The sequence below is a fragment of the Oculina patagonica genome, chromosome 3, assembly GCF_052425735.1.
Source record: "Oculina patagonica isolate OP01 chromosome 3, crgOcupat, whole genome shotgun sequence".
In the NCBI taxonomy this organism is placed as follows: domain Eukaryota; kingdom Metazoa; phylum Cnidaria; class Anthozoa; order Scleractinia; family Oculinidae; genus Oculina; species Oculina patagonica.
The window spans coordinates 27,453,892-27,467,496 of NC_135760.1; the positions used below are offsets into that span (position 1 = coordinate 27,453,892).

The 13,605-nt window shown below is 42.3% G+C and overlaps 1 protein-coding gene across 7 annotated transcripts in view; it reads right to left on the reverse strand.

Moving 5' to 3' along the window:
- Window positions 1–777: 777 nt before the first annotated feature.
- Window positions 778–13,605, reverse strand: part of LOC144647353 (uncharacterized) — a 30,627-nt gene continuing 17,799 nt past the window's right edge. For 4 of the 7 annotated variants that reach the window (XM_078507151.1, XM_078507150.1, XM_078507153.1 and 1 more), the window contains 3 exons: window positions 3,516–9,122; window positions 2,250–3,101; window positions 778–1,920 (listed from right to left, as the gene is read on the reverse strand). In XM_078507151.1, coding sequence (XP_078363277.1) covers window positions 1,867–1,920; window positions 2,250–3,101; window positions 3,516–9,122 — 6,513 coding nt within the window. In that variant the 3' untranslated portion in view covers window positions 778–1,866. Of the gene's footprint in view, window positions 1,921–2,249; window positions 3,102–3,515; window positions 9,123–9,240; window positions 10,996–11,034; window positions 12,282–13,605 lie in introns of those variants that run through there. The other 3 variants (XM_078507156.1, XM_078507154.1, XM_078507155.1) reach the window with 3 other exon arrangements.

Here is a 13,605-nt window from a genome sequence, read left to right on the forward strand (position 1 = left end):
GTTTTAGCGAAATCGATGTTCAAAAATCAGCGAATTGAAGCTTTACAAGAAACGCGAGTTGACTTAGTATCAATGGGACGCCCGGGTACAAGAAAGGTAAAATACTAAAGAGTTGGTTTAGACCGGAAGTGAGCACGTTTCACCTAGCGCTACATACCCGTATAGCGTTTATAACGAAGACCTCCCCCAGGATGTGACGCTATTGGTTCGGCTAGTCCTAAGACTAGATTCTCAATTTGTAGGAAGTGTGAACAGTTTGGCCTTAATATTTCGTGATATTATAAAAACTACGGCTATTCCGACCAGCTCAACAGTCAGGAAATAAAAACCCTGAGGAATCACAGACGTTTTCCGCCGACTTGACGGAATCATTTGAATTCTAACAACTCAGTAACAGAACTGTTACTTCAAGATACCTTTAATGTAGTTATTGAATATTGTCTATCCCACATCATTCTTATGTGCATGAAAAGTTTAGCTTGACAGGGTCAGTAGAGCTCATTCCGACCACAAACCTTTGCTTTCTTGACTACTCAAGACGCAAGCTTTGGGTCGAGGTCACCCCCGGGAGTGCTGGTTTTTTGATGGGTCTGTCGACGATAGTGTTGGAGGTTTAATGACTCAAACGTAGCCAGGAATATCAGTCGTTTCCTGTCATAACTCAAAACTCTGGGTGGGGAGTTACCTGAGGACGGGAAATGACTGACATTTCAGAAAAGCGGACCTCAAATGACCTCTTGACAGAGTTGACAAAACCAGTAATCTCTTGACAACTGCCACGCTTTAAAATGCAAAGCATTTATTCGTTAAAATGTCGTTGATACTTTTTCTTTATACATTATATCCGCCAGACATAAATTTGTATCCAGAAATAAATACATTTTGCTAAAAACTTTACACTTCTAATCCGACATAATTTAGGACATACATAAATATAAATGTCTGACATAAATTAATGATTCGTTTAACGTTTAATTTACATTAGAGGCACGAAAGCCCTTTATTTGGAAGCTTTTTCCAGCAATGCATTGCAAACCTACAGTCACATTCCTCGCGGAATATTTAAGAGCGCGACGCTCCCGCGTGGATATCCTGTAAATGCGTAAGAAAGTGATGATGATCATTAGTAAACTTGCAGTTTGGCGACTGAAATTCTCTAAAAAGATCAACTTTTTTTTCCACTCCGTCAAATGTTGTGTCATTGCCTTTTTCTGATATAAAAATCTAAGGTAATGCGTTCTTTATACGAATTTATCGTGCAATTCTTGTCGAAAAAATTAACGTGTTTCTCCTCGCGGTAAAATTTCTGAATTTATACCTATCACCATCGCCGGTGAAAAGTAAAAAATTGAATTCGATACCTTTACGTAAAAATCTTTGTACAATATACGGGTAAGGAAAGAAGGAATGCATATGACATTTCCTTAGAAAACCTTGCGAAGATCATGCTTCCTTAGTGATGAATCCCTCTTTTAAAACACCTTATAACCCTCTGATTGGAAATGAAATTAACACCCTGTATTAAGACTAACCTTATTCTAACCAGCCAAGAATTAGACTAAGTACTAAGCTAACTTAAATTTCTTGTCAAATTTCTGACTCATTTTGCCACTATTTCCACCATCTCTCAAATATTTTGTGGCATTCTTATTTGCCGAGTTTCTCGGTAATGTGGAGCAAGCCCCATTTTTTCCATTCTTTCAACGAATGTAAAAGAAGAAAACGTTGTTAAGGTTATATAATTAATTAAAACAACTGGTGAAACTGTGAATTAAATTGTCTCTTTAGACTGATGTCTTTGGACACCAATGGATCATATGCGAAGTCTTGATAAAGAACCTGCAGGGAAGTGAAGTTTGGTCTGATCTACTGTCGCTTATTCTGGCTACATTCTCTGTTGTGTGTTCCCCAAGCAGACAGCTGCAAGTCAAAAACAAGCGTCTCTGTTAGTCAGGTGTGACAGGACAATCATTCTATCTAACAAAACTTCATCGGGAATGCTTTTTTGGGAAAAACAGTATCACCCACTGTACCACTACCATACATAAATAAAATACACTTAACTATCCGACTAGCCAGCTGATAAAGTAAACAGATAAACACATTACTAGTTGGACGGTAAATGCTTTAAACCTTTTTGTAATTAAAATCAGGTAAAAACAAAGTGAATAAACACGTTAGTCAGTTCCTCATTTCTTATTATTTAACCACCTATAAAAAAGAGGTAATTTAGAATCAAGCTATCTCACCTGACACTCAGAGCTGCAGTACCAGGCCGCCTGGCAACCAGAACACAGAAACGAGGCATCACGTTTGCAAACTGAACAGCGGTTCACTCCATCGTCTTCTGGTTTCCCCGCCGCGCCGCCTTTACTTTCGTCCCGTTGGGGTACCAGTGGTCCTCCTTTAGGTGGTACAAACCCATGCAGTGCTGCTCCTGGGTGTACTCCAGGTCTTTTGCGATCGATTACTCCGTGCGAACGAGCAGCTTGCTCGCGATTACGATGCCATACAGAATCTCGTTCAAATATTGCCGCACTGTTATTTCTAACAAGTTCATTGTCACGCGGACGACTGACTCTGGCGTCCGTTGTTTCGCTCAGTTTATCTCTAACTTGAGAGGAGTTCACGTGATAGTTTTTAGGACTCGGTATTCGTGGCTCTTTTCTCTCCAAGCTGAGTGGGCTGGAGTTTAAGTGCTTAGAGTGTGGAACTGAACCAGAAGAAGAAACCGAAGGCTCACTCAGTTTTAGTCTTTTCACTCTATCATACTCGTCGCGTTCGGTCACGTGACTGAACTGTGGAGGCGAAGGATGGCGCATAAGAATTCCACCATGAGAGTCAATTTCACTCAATCTTCTCTTTCTTTCCTCTGCGACTCTCTCCATGAAAAGAAGACGCTCACGGTCAGCCATTCGTTTCTCTCTCGCTCTCATTGCGTCGATGTGATCTCGCTTTTGTTCCATTCGGAGTTGATGTTCTTTGCTGAATACAAGTGGATTAACTTTGTCTTTAAGTTCTGCGTGAAGAAGTCTTCTGTTGGCCTCAATTTGTTCTAGACTCAGTCGTTGTCTTTCTCGCTCTCGCTCACGTTCAATATCCTGTTCGAGAAGTAAATAAATGAGCTAATTAATCCACTGCAAAACACTTCCTATTTTCCTTTACTGTTCAGTTGCTCTAAACAGCTAGTGATTTTACTATCATTTAATTAAAAATTAACATGATAAAATTCGGACTCGTAGTTAGATACCCAATCAGAAAAGAACACGGTCGGTAACACTTCCTTGATGCAGTAAGATCACAAATTTTTGGTTTGAATGCAACAAACTCAAATGAATGCAAACGATAAGAAGGAAACACTTGAAACTGAAATCTGGAGGGAAAAAAATTGTGAATCTTTTCGACTGTATTGAAAACTGTCCGGCCAAACCAGAAAACGTTAATGATCAGTTAGGGTGAGAGGAAACTGCTTCATTTACTATTATTCAGTGAATACATAAAAATTTTCATCTAACCTGTCTGATATGGAGTGGTACGTCTTTTCCAACCTCTGCTAAGTGACTCCCTGGTTTCCCAGCCGCGGCAGCCAGTCGCTCCATGGCTTGGCGTGAATTCATAATCAGTCCATACTCCCGAGAGGCAAGGGAAGTCGGTGGGGAATACACATGTACGTCGGAGGGTAATCGAGCAGAGTCGGGGCCTCGTCGTTCCAACGAACCATCTGGTCGGACAAAGATGGCATTTCCTATGGTTGGGCCGCCCTTACTGATAGGTAAAGACGAAGCCATCCTGCTAAGTAGCTCGCGATGCGAAGGCTCCGACGCTCGAATCGCTTCTCCGCGTCTGTGCATCTCCAACTCGTGCAAAGCGGCCATCCGGGGATCTACTCGGGGATCCATCCGGGGATCTATCCTTCCCGGGATCGCCGCACTGGCCAGGAATGGTCTGTCCGGGAATACTTTGTGGCGGAGAGGTGGCGAGAGCTCAAAGGGCATTCTCGACCTACTGCTACTGTCCCCAGCACGTAACAGTAAAATGTCTTCAGGGCGATCTCTTTCGGAGATAGGTATTCTTGTCCCGTCTTTTTCTCTAAGCTCCATTCTTGGTTCTTTGTCCTTGACTTGCAGGAGTTCCAAACTCCTTCTTCTTGCCTTGTGCTCTCCTGACTGCTCCAAGCGAAGCCTGTGTTCCGTTTCGGGGCTGAGATGTTCTCTAGATCGTTGTTCGTCCCTGTTACCAGATTGTCTCACTTTATCGTCGAGAAGTCGAAGACCTGGGTTTACGATATTAGAATTTCCGTGTAACGACTCCGCGTTTCGTTCTCTTTCTAGACGGCCAGCTTGTCCTAAAAGCTCTATCCCTCGAGGACCCAGTCCTTCCTTTCCATCCGAAAACTTTCCAGAGTGTGTGACTGCATCTTTTGCTGAGTGCATCCTTAGGAAAGGTGAAGCATGTCCTCTGCTCAGTTCTTCACGCCTCTGTCGCTCAGACGACAATCTCATATCTGCTTCATCTAAAGGTCGAAGGCGTGGGGGCCCAGGCTTGAGAAACTCACTCATGGCAGAGCTGGGTTCCCTCTCCTCGACAAGGCGTCGCAATGAAATAGTCTGATCTCTCTTATCTACAGGTGAAGTCGCCGAGCTATGTCCTCGCCCAGGAGAGATCAAACTTGGATCCTTAGAATGCGGTGGGGTTGTCATCTTGGCCGGTCCACGCGAAGGGGAAGGAAGGCCGGATAGTATCAATTCCCCGGGGAGTGACTTGGATTTCAATCCTTCATCCACCTTCACTCTCATCATTTCTTCTTCCCTTCTGCGATTGAGATCAGACAAGGTAAGCGGCTGATGAAGGGGTCTCCGCTCCTGCAACTGGGGCATGTTAGGTACGACGTGTTCCCTGGGGGACCTTTCAGGAGACTTCTGGAGTTGATGAGGGGAATGCAAAAGATCAGCTCCAAAGCGCCGGGCTTTCTCCTCGTGCATAGCTTCCAGTTCTCTCAGAGTAGCAGGCGAATGTTTTCCAATTTGCTGAAGATGGGACAGCATCAATGGAGGGCGCTTTCCTGGAACATGCGCGATAGGCTTCACCACTTTCGGTGTTTGGAGGCTGGGTTTGTCGCCCAGAGCTTCTCTACCGGGTGGAGACTGCTTGTCAGTCTGGTAAGTCTGACAATCTGCTTGTCGGCATTGGCTTTTCTCGCACTCGCGACGTTCACGTGACATTACTGCAGACAAATGGTCGTGACTGTGAGGTCCAAAGGCGTGCAGGGGGCCATGATGACCTGGAATATCGACAATTCCCGAGTGAATACCTCTGGGACTGTTGCCGTGAAAAGGGCAGTTCACGTCTCGCTTACATGGTATCCCAGACTTCATGTTACCGTGCATATGGTGTCCACAGTTGGTTGCAGGATATCGTCCTGTTTGTGACAAGGGATTTCCAAACATTCCCGGTCCAGGTACTGCAGCACTGTGGGTAAGGAGATGCGGAGTAAATGTTCTGGGAGAATAGCCCTTCAAATGCGGAGACGTGGGACCGAGGCCCGGTGAAATGGGCATTCCATTCCCATCATGCATCGGCACGACTGGAATCAAAATGGCGGCGCGGTGTGGTGGCATGTGCATTGGTCGGCCAAATTTATCCTTCATGCTTCCAGGAATTGTAGGATTCACAGTTCCAAACGGCTTCCTTGCTGAGGAGAAAGGCGTAACTCTGTCAGGTGAAGAGACGCTCAAAGATTTCACCGGCGATTTCTGTCCATCCTTTTGGCTTGAATCATTAGATTTGGGTGTGGAGTGTTCGCGCCCTGATTGTGGGGCGTCGTTCATGTATACCTTTTCTTCTAAGAAGCGTTTCTTTTTTTCTTCATCATCGTCTAGAATTTCAATAGGACTGATGACTTTACGCGGTTGTTCCGTTTCACTCGAAGTACCCCGTTGATTCTCTGACGTGAATGCTTCTTTTTCCTGCGGTTCGTCTGTATTTCCTTTATCATCCACAATCTTTCTTAGTTTCGGTAAAGGTTCCAAACCAGGAGCTTCTTTTGATGGTAGAGCGTGTTTTAAAGGCGGTGGTGGAGGCTTAGTTTCGGTCGACTTAAAACCGCCTTCAATACTGCCACTGGATTCAGGCGAGGAAGGTTTCAATCGAGGTAAAGTTTTAGGTACATTGGGTGGAAAACTTCTTCGTAAGAAACTCTTATGAAGTTCATTTTGAAAATCATCCCTTGGAGAACTCATTGGATCTTCGTGATCGCTCTGCTGAGTTGGAGAGAACGCGCCACGGACTTCAGGTTTTTCGGCAAGCTCAACCGGCGACGTTCTTGTGTTTTCTTTATCTAACACATTCTCTTTTTCCCCAGAGTTGGAAAGCTCTTCTTCTTTGCCAGCTTGGTTATTTAATTCCTTGTCCTGTTCGTCGTTTGCATCTGTTTTATGATGCACAGTGTCCTCGGCGCACAGTTTGTTCTGCTGAAGCAGCCTTTCCACAAGCCAGTTGTGCCTTGGTAGATCTCGCGCGTAGCGGTTTTGACTTATAAGATGAGGCGGCGTGGATCTTTCTCTGTCCTTTTCGTCGCTTTTTCGTTTCGTTTTTCCGATTCGTTTTTCTTTCCTGGCTTGTTCCCTTCTCCCATCCTCCTCCATTATGCTTCTTTGTGAGTCCGCGTTCAGTTCCTGTGCGCTATCACAGTTATCTGAGCCAACAGTCCCCATGGCAACAACCTCCTCGATAGTATTATCTCCGTCAAAGCATTCTTCGTTCGGTGAAAGCGATCGTCTTCCACCGTGTTTAATGCTTCCGTCATCTTTTTCAACCTGGCTTTCTTGTAAAGCAGCTGGCTTGATGTCTTTGTGATGATTGGTGTCGTTGTCCTTGTCAACTGACCCGTGACTCGAGGAACCTCTTGAAGTCATTAACTCATTACACGCGTTTGGAGTGTCAATTAGTTTCAAGAGCCCTTTGCCTTCCGCTGCTGCTGCTGCTGCTGCCTGTTGTGATGATTCGCATGTTTCTTTACTTTTGCTTTGTAATGTGTCATCATCGCTTTCAGAATCAAGCTGTTTGACTGCTTTACTTGCATTCGCGTCTTTTACAGCTGAACGAGCTTTGCCTGCTTTGGATTTCCGGCGCGGGTTATTCAAAACTGGTTTATGAACGTTCTTGTTGTTTTTTGGCTTCTTGCGTTTCTTTTTCTTCATTTTCCCGCGGGACACTGGCGCTACACCCTCGGGCTCACTGAGTTCACCGGCATCCGACATACCTTCGATGTTTGAAAGTTCCGATTCGTTGGCGACATTTTCCGAGTTTTGTTCGGCATTGTAAGAATTATTCTGGAAAGTTCCTTTCTCTGGGTGTCCAGAGCTTTGAACTTCTTTCACTTCATCATTTTCTTTTACAGTTTTGCTTTCAGAGATTTCCACACTGCAAGATGCTTGCTTGCTTTTGGTCTCCTTATCCAAGCGTTCTTTTTCACTCGGGCCTGTCGAATGTGTACCATTGACTTCATGACCGCAAACACGATGGTTCCACGAATCAGGATTCTGGTTTTCAGTGTTTTTAACACCGTTTATTTCATCCATAGCGCAACACGAAGAAACGTCATCAGTTCCCTGTGATTCGCAATCATTGCTGTGTTTACTGGAATGCTCGCACTGCATGTCGGGCTCTTCCATCAAGCGCGCAATTCTCGAGCTTTTGATACTGCTGTGATCTGGGTCATTAGGCTGTAGACAATCCATGCTGTCACACATAAAGCTACTCTCGGTAGTTTTGTCATCACGGTTGGAATTTCCTTCTTCGCTAGGGCACTCACAAGACACGTATCCTAGATTGTTTATCAAGTTTTCCTTGGAGCACAAGCCGGAATCTATTGAGTCGCAGTTTTCTTCTATTCCATTGCATTTTGCTTCAGTCGTGGAATCCAGTCCGTTTTCAGCTAAGTTTAAAGCCTTTGGATAAGTCGGGCTTCCACCATTAACTTTAAGTTCATCGTCCGAAAGTTTTCTGTTTTCCAAAACAGGTTTTTCTATATCAGCATCGCTAAAAGTAAGTTCGTCATCAGAAACGTTCTCAAATTTTAACGGTTCAAATTCAGGCCGATTGGTGACGCTATCTGCCTCGCAGCATTGTACTCCTTCTTGTTCTGGTTCCGCAGAAGACGGGTTTGTAACTGAGTTGTTCTTGTAACGCATCCCTTTGACTTCAACTTTACTCTCATTCACAAATTCAATGCTTTTCATTTCTTGTACAGTTCCTTTGCGCAAGAATCTGTCAAACAAAGACTCCCGCTCAACTGGAAGTTTACAAACAATATCATCATTATCCTGGTTTGTGTGGTCATTATTGTACTCAGGGGAGTGGTCACCGTAACATCGCTCATACATGGAATGACTACAGTCCTTCTCGTCTTCGAGAAAGTTTTCCTTAGCGACCTTGTCGTCTTCAATTTCCACACCTACCCTGTCTGTGTCGAGACTTTCTTTTCTGTTGTCGAAGATATCGACAAATTTCTTGGTCAGTTGCTCGCGTTGTAACAGTTCTGCGCGAGCAATATCTTCGCTGAGTAATCGCTTTTGTCGCGCTAAATCCTGCGTTAATCTTTGTTTTTCCCGCGGCGCGTCACGCCTATGGGAGATAACTTTAGCAGCTTTATTCTCATCTATTTGTTGATATTTCTTACTTCCCGGATCTCTGACCGGGGATAATTTTCTCTCGTCGGAATCTTCCGCAAGTCTTGTGTTCCGCACAGGAGAGTCATAGCGCCCCGAATGGCGTGGAACCTCGCTGCTATGTCTCTGATAATGGTGTGCGCTTTTGCGCTGCTGGCTGGCATCGAATTCTGAGTTTCGATCAGGATACTGATCCCTCTCCCGAACACCCGGGCGAGCCGCGGGCTTACTGGTCCCTCGTCCACGTTTATCGCCAGCTGATTTTGATCGGTGGCTGAACGTGGGCCTTCCTCGTGGTTTAGCTCCGTCACGTGGATGCATGTGCGAGGAAAAGTAATAGCTTGACATATCGCGCGAGGACACCTCGCTTGCTGTCTTAATGCTGTCTCTTGGTAAATCTTTCTCGTCTTCTGTTGAATTTCCTGAACTCACGCACGTGTCTCCGGACTTGAGCTGAAAAGAATTAAAAAATGAAAAACCATTAAAAACGAAATATTTACCTGTTACGCATAGTAACTGCTGAGTCACTTTGACACAGAATCCGTTAAATAGTTCGCCGCACCTGACTTACCGTGTTAAAATAAAAGGAGCTTCTTGCAAAGAGCATTTTACTGCTGTGATGCCAGTTCCTTGCTAATACAGCCACACAATGCAGTGATATTTACAGGATTTAAACACTAATCAGGCTGCTGAAGGTAACTAAAGCGAGCGATACAACAGACTGATTTTTAAATTTAGTATTATGGAAACAAAACTATTTAACTCACGACTACCTGTATCAGTAATGACAGATTTCAATATCTGTTTGTGCCCTCAATCAATATTACTTTCAAGTACTACTTGAATCTCGTATTATCAGTATTTTGTCTGATATCTTGCTACCGGCGCCGCCAAATGAAATAGAGAACTAAAGCTTTAAACGCTATTAAGACCACACAAACATTACCTCAAACTCCGTAACTTTAGCAGAACATCAAAAGTTGTAACTCGTAGTCCCGCAAGTAGTCGAGTTCCAACTTATTAAGCAAGTTACATCAGTCGACCGTAAGCTCGCTCGCTACACGTTGTCGCCTCAGCGTACGCTGAATGAAAACACGCAATATTGCTACGGCTCAGTTGAGCAATACTGGCCGAGAACAAAAACAGTAAGCAGATATTACCCACTTCAATTATTTACTAACAATACCGCAGTATTCGGCAGCGTGTTAAGCTTGATATTGGCCCGCGCACATGATAAGATACACTTTCGGTGGTAAATAACACATCCGGCTGTATGGCTGGTATGTCGAGTCATATTCACTCGAATTATTTCCTTTGACCGTTTCAATAAGATATTTACATAACAAGATGACGAGGAAACTCGAAACGTGTCAGCAGCTGAAAGGAACATGATTGAGAGGTCAGACCTTTCAGCAAACAACTCCTGCGAGTTGAAAATCTTTTTTTTAATGCTATCATTGAATTACGCAAGAAAGCGAAAACCCGTGACCAGCTCATGCAGAAATAGACCACGAACAGCACAAGTCAGGACAATGGCATCCAATTATCTTTTTGTGTTTGATGTTATTGATTATTTTAATATCTATTGTTCTTGGGGCCAAATCGAACGTGACTAGAGCTAAGCGCACCTCAGAGCAATTCGACAATTTCTAACTGATTCCATGAAAGTTGAAACCACTCCCAATAAAAAAGCCGAGTACCTCACGTACAAGGTCAAACGAACTCTTAAACTTGTGTATCAGTTCCTTAAATAGACCTACACAAAGCAGAAAATTGGCGCCAAAGATATCATATATTGAGCCTCTTCCGGGATGTATAGGCCTCCTAAACCGATATTTCATTCTTGGTTATAAATAAAATTAAAAAAAAAAAAACATTTGAGTGATTTCTTAACCTTAACCTTTTCACAAGAAGTTTATTTCGGTACTTTAAGTGATTGTACGAAGATGCGGAAAAAAGTGAATAAGGAACTGCGACATGTACTGAGTATTTAGTGAAATAAATTCAACCTATTAGCAGACTACGTCATTGCACGCTGAGGAACTAAACAAAATTTTAGTGCCGATTAACGCTCAATGAATTCAAAAATCCTGCATCAAACTGAAATACTAACAGGCGATATCTAGTTTTGTATCAGAAATGATTGCTCGTGTTATTTTTAAATACCTCTTGTCGATTTCCTGTGTCTAATATTGTGGCGCGCTGATACACGCATCGCAACATTCAATTTCTCTTGATTCGGTTTTACTGGTATGTGTAGAAAATCAACTAAAGAACGAAGCTGAAGAATACTTGATATAACAAATACTATACAAGCCATCTGTAGATTTAAGGGTCTAAAACGTATTGCTGGTCGATAGCTTACTTTTTTCACGGCCTCAGACACACTCTGGACGTGTTGTAACCGGCCAGTATTGTTCTTATGAAGCTCCTCTTCTTCAATTTGTTCAAATTTCTTGCTTTTACTCTGTTTGTGGTACCTTCATGTTTCGTGATTGGACTGACGGTTGTTTTAAGCTCATTGAGTGGCGGAACATTTGTTCCACATACTTTTGTCGAAATAAACTAAGGATTAACTTTGGAAACTGTCCTAATGTTCACATTAGCCTGTCTAATCCCTGTGGACTGGAATTAACCTTTCGCCCTAAGACACTAGACTAGACAGCTCATTGTCTCACTCTCTTGCTTCCTCACAACTATGAACTATGAACAGAGCTGTCATGATAACACATTAGTGTGGCCACCGCAGCTTGCGTGGGTCCAGTGTGGATCCCGTATGGGTCCCGTGTGGGTCCCGTCCGGGTCCTGTGTAAGTCCCATGTCCTCCTGTCAAACAGACCTTGTTTTAAACATATCTCTTTGAAAAATCACCAGAAGCATAGCGTCTGAAAATTTTGATTTTCGTGCTGAATGAAGAACAAACTAACATAGTAAATAAATAAATCAATTAATAAAAATAAAAATAAATAAATACTAAATACAAAAATAACTACGTACCAAATCAAAAGTATTTACGCAAATAAAACAAAAGAAACACAAAACAATTGTACTCAGACAGGACCCACCATTCTTCAAAAAGACAGGTGGTCTCTTCATGTACCCCCCTTTCCCCACCTTAAAAGTTGGTGTCTTGTTTGTATTTCTTGTTCTGGTGTCCGTAAGGAAAGAGGGAAAGAAAAAACAGCGCGCGTGGGTTTGTGGCAGGAAAAAGGCGCAAACAACCTCGATGACTGTTCAATAACGCAATCTTGATAATGGAACAGCCTAGATCAACAGTACCCTACAAGATACGCAACTGCTAGTGGACGATACAATTAACAATACTTAAGTAGTCCCTTTGTAAGTAACACGAAGGTATCAGAATTTATCTTTAAAAATAGAGTTGTTTTGCGGTCACGGTAGTTTCCACGCCATTACATGACAAAGAACTGTCTAAGTTAAAATAGTGTTTTTCGGCCTTTGCATTTTGCCAAAATTGAATACCAACTGATTAAATTGTTACAAGTTTTTTTACTTGAAACATGTTTGATTAATACAAAACAACATAGAGACTTTTTTTCCACACTTGCTATAAAACATAGCAAAGCGAAAACAATGTTACTAACTCAACATGATGTCTTTACATCCATTCGTAACTAACAACAAACATATCAACCAAATATTGTTTGAATTGTCTATATACTGGACTTACTTGAGTCATTATCACTAAAAATAGTTCTTTCCACTGAAGTTATGATTTTGGATATAAATACAGATTTATAATATAGATATTTTTTGTAATCTATGTTAATGATTCTTAAATGGCTGAGCGATTTGGTGGTAGTAGTTTGTTTTCGTTGACACAAATAAACTTCAACAGAATAGTATTTGTGGAATGTTGACTGCTGTTGGAAGATTATATTGTACATAGCAACATTTCTTGGCAGAATCACAGTATATGGATGTCATGACTAGATATTACAGACAGCAAAATTAAGACCATCAAACTTTGAGAGGATTTAATGCGGGCCCCTTGAATTGAAAGTCAAAGACCAGTATAATGAACTACTAAAATTGGAACTCAAAAACATCACACAGGCCGCCTGTCTATTATAGCAAACAGAAAAATCTAAAACCATCGAAAGTACACTAACACAAATATGATTATCGATTGTAAATATTGACCTAATATCGAAAACGATATACGTTGTATAACATTTAAGTAAAAGCAAAAACCTTTTCAGCCCTGGCAATACAATCAACAACTAGTTTCTCCTGAAATAGTCAAGCACACAAGTCATGAGAAAACAAAGGCTGATCAGAAAGAAACACTGAATCATCTTGATTAACACTAAATTCTTCCAACTGAGTGTAAAATAAATGTATCGAAACTAGTAAAAAGAATTTGAGTTGATATCAAGGTAGTCTGAAAGGTTAAAGCATGAATATTAATCAATGGTTCCTCGGGCCACAAAGAGTATCTAATGTAAGTAATTTATTAGCGAGTTATTTTAGAGACATGTTCAGCTGTTCTTGGCAATACTCACTTGACATTAGCAGACGGAATAACAAGTATATGTTCAGAATAAGCACCGGAAAATTTTAAATTCTAAACGTTTCCTGCGTTTGCATGGCCTTATTGAAAGACGTATCCTTGTGACCTCCTCTGTTTCGTATTTGGATTCAAATGCCGTTAACTTTAAAGCGACCTTCGGTTAATTGTGAGTCATTGTAAAACCTCACCAACAAGGCTGCGAAAAGAGGAGACATTAAGGCTTTAGACTGACGGCCAAACAGCTTTCAAGCGCAATTTAAGCCTCTTCTAATCGGCCACCCTTTTGTATACGGCGTTGATGAAGCAGAGAATGTAAACGAAAGCCTGTGTATTGTACTTAGACAATATCATCTAAAAACACTAGTATGCGAGACATACAAGTCAGCCGGCCTACAGCTAGTG